The following is a 7,981-nucleotide window of genomic DNA, read 5'->3' as shown; positions in this document are numbered from 1 at the left end:
ATGAGGGAATGGGAAACAGGAGGGAAACACAATTGGGACTAATCTGTCATAATGAGACAAGGGGGAATCAGAACTCAAAACACTGAACACAGGACACAAGACTATCAAAGTAAAATAGGAAAGACAAGACAGGCATGGAGAAACAGACTTGACAAGAAAACCATGAGAAGCACAAACATGAAAACATAACTTGACAAGACGTGAGACACAAGAGAGGCACAATGACAAAACCTAAGATCTTAAAATCATTAAAGAAAAGCAGAAACTAACTAAAGAATATTAATAATCAAAAAACACAAACATGGAGTCACCAGACTCCGGACCATGACAATAAGACTGGCAAGTCACAACTATTATGTAATACACTGGGATTTTAATTTTTCTGTGAAAATGTGGAAAATTCCCACTGTTTTCTTCATCTTGTTTATTGATGTTTATATCCATCCTGAGCCCAGAACAACACTTGTGTTAAACATAAGTCTTCATCCTAAAAAAAACAATACGACATTTGTTGTTTAGAATTATCACTGCTATTAAAATCAATTAGTTCATGAAATTTCAAAATAGTTTTTTTTTATTTAGTTAAGAAAACTTAATGAGTGAGTACTAGTTAAAAATGATTTTAAAACAATTTTTAAAATAGACACGTTCTGCTTGAGTAGCATATATCATTAAAAGAATGGGGATAGACATGATACATCCATATGCGCTCATGTTAAAAATCTAATGCTAATTAACAGATGAAGAAGAATTCATACATAAGGTGCACCAGATTAGGTGCGCGAATGTGGTGCGCGAGAGTCACCACATTCCCAAACCAGAAACCGTGGATGGACAGATCGATCCGCACTGCAGTAAACGCCAGGACCGCCTCCTACAACGCGGGTCTCGCCACTGGCGATATGAGCGCCTACAAAGCGGCCTCATACGGCGTGCGGTGAGAGATGCCAAATGCCGGTACCGGGAACGTGTGGAGTCCCGCTTCCACCAGGGCGACACACGGAGTATGTGGAACGGACTACGCACCATTACGGACTACAAAGCCAGGGACACTGCGCCGATCAACGCCGACTCTGCATTCACCAACGAGCTGAATCGGTTCTACGCCCGTTTCGAGGTTAGCCAGGCGGCTAATGCTATCTACCGCCTGACTACCGAGGACAGTGACGTCATCAGCGAGAGACCAGTGACCAGCATCGCGGAGCATGACGTCCGAGCGGCACTGAGGAGAGTGAACACAAGGAAAGCGGCGGGGCCAGACGGCATCACCGGCCGTCTGCTGCGCTGCTGTGCTGACCAGCTAGCAGGTGTGTTCACTTACATCTTCAACGAGTCCCTGGCGAAGTCTGTGGTCCCCACATGCTTCAAAAGATCCACCATCATCCCTGTGCCCAAGAACAGCAAACCCTCATCCCTGAACGATTACCGGCCAGTTGCACTGACCTCGGTAGTAATGAAGGTGTTTGAGAGGCTGTTGAAGAACATCATCTCCTCCTCCATCCCAGACACCACAGATCCGCTGCAGTTCGCCTACAGATCCAACAGATCCACAGAGGATGCCATCGCCCACGTCCTACACACCACTCTCAGCCACGTGGACAAGAAACAGGGTAACTATGTGCGAATGCTGTTTGTTGATTACAGTTCAGCTTTTAACACAATAGTGCCCTGCAGACTGTTCACAAAGCTGAGGGATCTGGGACTTAACAGCCGTCTGTGTGCATGGGTGTTGGACTTCCTCACTGGCAGAACTCAGGTGGTGAGGGTGGGCAGGTGCTTTTCCAACAGCATCACCATCAACACAGGAGCACCTCAGGGATGTGTCCTCTCGCCACTGCTCTACTCCCTCTACACTTCAGACTGTGTGGCCACCCATGGCTCCAACACCATTGTGAAGTTTGCTGATGACACAGTGGTGTTGGGTGCCATCTCCAACAACGATGAGGCGGCCTACATGGATGAAGTGAAGAATCTGGCATCGTGGTGCCAGGACAACCACCTCCAGCTGAACGTCAGCAAGACCAAGGAGCTGGTGGTGGACTTCAGAAGGGGTCAGCACAGAGACTACAAGCCCATTATCATCAATGGAGCTCCAGTGGAGAGGGTGCAGTCCTTCAAGTATCTTGGTGTCCACATCTCCTCAGACCTGACATGGGCTGCCCACATTCAGGTCCAGACCAAAAAGGCTAGGCAGCGCCTGTATCACCTATGACAACTGAGGAAGTTCAGGGTCTCTCCAAAGATCCTCAGGATTTTCTATACAGGCGCTGTGGAGAGCATCCTCACACAGAACATGACATCGTGGTTTGGGAACAGCTGTGTGAAGGACCAGAAAGCTCTCCAGAGAGTGATCCGTACAGCAGAACGCTGCTGCAGGATTGCTCTCCCCCCGCTTCAGGACACCTACACCAGGAGATGCCGGACTAGAGCAGCGCAGATACTGAAGGACCCGTCCCATCCTGGCAACAAACTGTTCCAACTTCTGCAATCTGGTAGAAGGTTCCGCATCTTCCGGGCAAGGACAGAGAGACTCAAGAGGAGCTTCTATCCCCAAGCCATCCGTGCCCTAAACACACACACCCGCCCTCTCACATCATCTATAATTGACTGAGACAGGACTCTTCCAGACACTAAACCAAGGCACAATGTACATTTCAATTCCTTTAATTTAAATATGTTTATATTGTCTATCCTGTAAAATAGTCAGATGTCTATTCATATTAATGTACAGAATTCACCTGCTTGCTGCTACTACTGCACATTCACCCAGTGTATATACTATATATATATATATATATATATATATATATATATATATATATATATATATATATATATATATATATATATATATAGCGTGTCAGGCTACATTTCACTGTGTGTTATACTTGTATAACTATGCATGTGACAAATAATAAAGAACCTTGAACCTTGAACCTTGAGATTATAAGGCGCACTGTCAATTTTTGAGAAAATTAAAGGATTTTAAGTGCGCCTTATAGTGCAGAAAATACGGTATTATAAATATTAAATATCAGTACATATAAAGACTGATGAAAGTTCTTAATTACCTCATTCCATCTTTTCTGTACTCTTTTGCTGTATCTTTTCTCATCATCCTGAGGTGTCTTAGCTATAGAAATTAACATAGTGTTATTATAATTCAGTACACCAAAAGAAAACAACTATAACCAGATTAAAGGAAAAAATTATAATATCAGAATTATAGAGAAAGTGAAAATATTTCAATTTTAGAGACAAAAACTTAATTTAATCATGATGGCAAAATGAGCACGGAAATAAAGAGATGAAAAATAATTTAAATAATAATAATAATTAGACAAATTAAACGTTGAGGACTTACCTGTCTTCTGACAGTAATAAATCAAAAGAGAAGAGAGAAGTGATGAGATAACAGCAAAAGCTGGACACAAGGAATAAAGTAGCATCCAACAAGTTTCATGATGGTGCTCACTTGAAGCTGTAAAACAGCGGTTCTCACTTGAACCTGAAAAACAGAAGTTATCGAGGTTAGCTCATTGTGTAGACTGATGATAACATACAAGAAACTGTGACAATTTTGAAACTCTGGAATGAAACAATTAAAATTCTTGATCCATGCATATGGCATCACATGTAAAAAATAGTGCACACTGTCCAGTTCTGTTTGTGAATATGTCACATAAACCTAATGATTTTGAAGTGTAGAGGGATACTTTCTACAGTTGTGGTTCACATAAACTCATCATAGGCACAAATATCATGGTAATTTAGGGCTTTCAGTGATTATTGTTCTATTGGAACACTCAATTGTATTTCAACCGTATAGCTGTTGAGGTGTAGTCAAAGAATTTGGCTGTAGTCTTGGACTTTGTGCAACATATGAGTATTATTAGCAATAAAACAGCTCCAGAGCATGATGCTACCACCTTCATGTTTGACAGTACAGTGTTGTTAGGTTTGAAAGCATGACTTTTACTCCTCTAAATATACCTCTCAATATTGTATCCAAATAGTTCAGTCTTTTTCATGTCTGACTTTTATCCATTACGTATTTGGCTCGTCTGTGTGGGCAGCTGCATATGTCAGTCGAGCTTGAAGATGTCGATTTTGGAGCAGGGACTTCTTTACTGGTCAACACCCTCTCAGTCCATGGCAATGTAAAACTCAATTCACTGTGGGAAGTGATGCTGGCATTTGAGGAGTTTTCAGTTCATGGCATGTTTGAGCACTGAATTGCCCCTGAACATCTTAACCAGATTCCTCCTATTTCAGGGTTTGTCTGGGTCTTCTTCCTTGGCAAAACGGCAACATCCAAATAAGTTGCACTTATTTATAATTGTCTCAACTGATAATCTTGGACTCTACAGTCATTTAGAAAGGTCTCCAAGAGACCTTCCCAACTTATACAATTCTCTTTCTTAGGTCTTCACTTAGTTCCTTGGACTTTCCCATTGTTCTGAGTATTGGTCAATCCAAAGATTGCTAACAAATAAATTATTATGGTTATAATTATTGTACAAATTGTTATGTTTGCAAAAAGAAACTACCAAATGTAGTCAGTTGTGATCACTAATGAGACATTAATATGCCTTGACTTTGTCTGGTTCAAAGACATTGTAGAACCTTCAGCACCTCTTTTTAATACATTACTTGTTACTTTACTTAAAAGTAATGCTATGCTTTGCATAATTACTTGCCAGGAAAAATTATTTGTTACACTACTCATATGTTACATTAAGTTAGTCATTACTCCATAAAATGACCTGAAACACATCGTTTCGTTTGATAATAACCAGCTAATGTAGGCTACAGCCCCATGTACCAACACAAATCTCGATCTTAATGGGGACACACGTACAATATTTCTTTCAGTTTTTAGATAGAAACACTAACCTGACAACACAAAGCAAAGATTAAAACCAGCTCAAAGAAACTTGAAAATGATCGACACAGTCATTCTACTTTAGAAACATGAACAGGTAGAAATGGTGACTATTAGCCTCAATGCTCATCACTGTTTTTTGTCCCTGTTGAAGATTAGTCAGTTTGTTCTCAGCTTTAAAATTTCTCTCAGTTCTTGTCCTGGAAGCTGTTTCCGCTTGACCATCGTGCTTGTGTCCTTTTGTGCAATAAAAATGTAATTAATGTCCACTCCTCAAAAGCTGTATTGCTGTACTGCTCCACCAATTTTCTCCTCTCAGACATGAACTGAAATCACCTGATTTTAAAAATGTGCAAATTGTTTCTGTCTGCCGCACAGCAAATGAATGAACCTTTGTAATGCAAGTGACAACATAATTGTAACTGTAATGTGCTGCATTATTGAATTTGTACAGTAAAATGTTACTGGAAAATATAATGTGATTACAGTAATGTGTTATTTTTTAATGTGTCACAGCCACCACTATACATATTTGAACCTGTACATATAATTTTGACCCTGTGTGAATGAGTGAAAATCCAAACAAATGGAGGAATCCTCTGTGAATTTTTGCATCAGACCTCACCAAAATCTCAACTGCTTTCAGCTCAGATTAAGCCAAATGCTATTTAGGTTGTGGACAGTGAATCACAACACAAAATACAACTTTTAAATATAGGAGCAAGTGATATAAAATTTTTATCTTCGAAATAAACATATTAGCTCCTCTAAAAAATTGCAACCAAAGTTGCAAGAAAAACAGTTTTTAAGTAATCTCAAAATCTGAAGCTCAAGTTTATTTTTTGTTCTGTTGCTCTACTGCCAGCATTGAACATTACTATATATGATAGTTTCAATAGTAAAACTAATTGCCTATGAATTATCATAACAAAGTAGAAATTAGAGTACAAAAGATCATATAACTTTGCAAGATATGTGCTTTAAAACTTCAGACGGAGTTGTACAGTATAAATGTTCTCATTTTTACCTACATTCTGACACCAGGCTCATCTTTTAGCCACAAAGATGAGGGCTTTTTACAGATGTAGTTGATATTATAGAGGATAACCCAGAATGTGCTGTAACAGCATCTAGCTTGTTTTAAAGAAGTAAAATGAATAAATAAATAAATAAAATATTTAGTAATGGCCACGTCATTGACTTGATTTCAGTTTAGAATGCAGTTTGCTTACTGGCAAAAGCTTAAGACTTAAGGCCAAGCAAAGCATTCTGAGGGACGGAAAGTGTTAAAACACCACAAAGAAAACATAAAAAATTTGCATTTCATTTACAACTCCGTTTGTCAAAAAATAAAAAAAAATTGCATCTTTCTTGTTTCATTTTAAATTTATTCTGGTGGCATGCAAATCATCATAATCATTCACCTACTATCTACTAAACAATCAAACTGTCCATTTTAAAATGCATCATAATGTAGGATCATATCTTCTTACTGTGGTTAGTTTTTCAAAGGGCTAAAAACAGTGCACAGATAATGCAAGACTCACCAGAATCCTTATGAAGCAGGATCTTTGTTGTGATATTACTATATGTGCGCACATATCTTTGGATAATTTTCTCTTCACCCTTAACCTCGAGCTGTTCAGTTCCACAGTAGTAAAGGCCTTCATCAGTCTCAGTGATGTTTGTGATCAGCAGGTCATAAGATAGAGAGAAACTGTTCTTTACCAGATGAAAATCAGGAAATGGATTCATGAGATGGAAGAAAGTAGACTGATAATCTGAGTGTGGGGCACCATATCTCCAATCCAGCCTGGTTTTTAATACCAGGGAAGGCTGCTTCTCATGAGAGCAAGTCCTGTACCACACTATGTATACTCCAACTGATGATTTACAATCACAGTAGAGAGTGATGTTTTCTCCTGGTCTCACTCTCATCTCTATCACTGATTCATTTCTCAGATCTTGACTCGAAGATAAAGCTCCTGGAAGATAGAAACAAAAAAAATGTTCACATATGCACATTTTTAAAAAAATTCAGAATGAAAAAATGCTCATTGTTAAAATGGGACCAAAATGGATATCTTCAAAATGTTTAGACGATTTACCGAAAAGAACAACCAGAAATGCATGCACCCCGTCCATGTCTAATGACGATAACTTGGAGTTAGAAGACAGCAACACGTCCTATTAACAGATGTCATGACACATGAACATTTTCCGTTAAAGGAAATGTGAGTTGTGATTGGCCTGCTGAATGGAACATTTCTTCGTGGTTGTTTTCTATAGGTGCAACACCAAGTGAAGTTATGATGGTAACCTGAAAGCTAATTTTCCAAAAACAAAGAAAATGAAAAAAACAAAACAAAAACAAAAGAAAGAAAGAAAACAACAAAACACACACAACCTATAAAATAAAATGAATAAGCCTTACCCTTTATTGAAAACTTTTATTGAAATCAATTTATAAATGCATTTTAAATATTTATACAAACCTAAACTTTCTGGTCATGCAAGAATATTATTTAACCTTGTTTTATATCAATGAAATCTGAAGAAGTTGCTCTCTATTGGGTTATAAATAAGGGAAATTTTTCCACATTAGCAAAGCTGGAGAGCACAAACAGAATGAAAAAATGAATATTACATTTTTGCTTTAAGAGCCTCCCTGAAACAGAGTGTCTATCACTATGTTATTGGTTCCCTTTAGGCGGTAAACTCAGTGTTAAAATTTGGCAGCAATAATGACCAGTGCATAAGCCTCTGATTGATATTATCTATGCAAGATAGGAATATCAGGGGACTATGGGCAGTGTGAATAACTTGGGCGGTGCCTGAATCAAAATACCCTTCAAAACACTGCAGTAAGTAATGCTGAGGTTTCTTGATGCTGCTGTAATTCACTTGGTGTTGATTACGTTTCTTTGAATAACACTACACTGGATGATCTCTGTCATTCTGCAGCATGAGACAGAGCCTGTATGATGGTCAATCTTGACTTTAAGGACACAAGGAAAATGTTTACAACTTCTTTCAAATATCATTTCTTGGAAAAATAAAAAAGGTAATCTTGAAAGTGCTGGTACAAAAAATACT

At 38.6% G+C, this 7,981-nt stretch overlaps 1 protein-coding gene across 1 annotated transcript; it reads right to left on the bottom strand.

Annotated features, from left to right (window-relative positions):
- Positions 1–365: 365 nt before the first annotated feature.
- On the bottom strand, positions 366–7,314 carry LOC147327916 (uncharacterized). The gene is made up of 4 exons (XM_086295913.1): positions 6,433–7,314; positions 3,365–3,508; positions 3,072–3,133; positions 366–487 (listed from the first exon to the last, which is right to left on the bottom strand). Exons 1-4 carry the CDS (start codon positions 6,908–6,910, stop codon positions 425–427), a joined length of 747 nt encoding a protein of 248 aa, XP_086152039.1. The 5' UTR covers positions 6,911–7,314; the 3' UTR covers positions 366–424.
- Between the last annotated feature and the right edge of the window lie 667 nt (positions 7,315–7,981).

This window comes from Aulonocara sp. 'chitande type north' Nkhata Bay, linkage group LG6 (genome assembly GCF_057382095.1).
Source record: "Aulonocara sp. 'chitande type north' Nkhata Bay isolate Kocher_YH1m ecotype deep benthic linkage group LG6, A_spYH_male_GT1.1, whole genome shotgun sequence".
NCBI lineage: Eukaryota > Metazoa > Chordata > Actinopteri > Cichliformes > Cichlidae > Aulonocara > Aulonocara sp. 'chitande type north' Nkhata Bay.
Note: the sequence above shows the minus strand (reverse complement) of the source record. Positions and strands in the feature narration are given on the sequence as shown.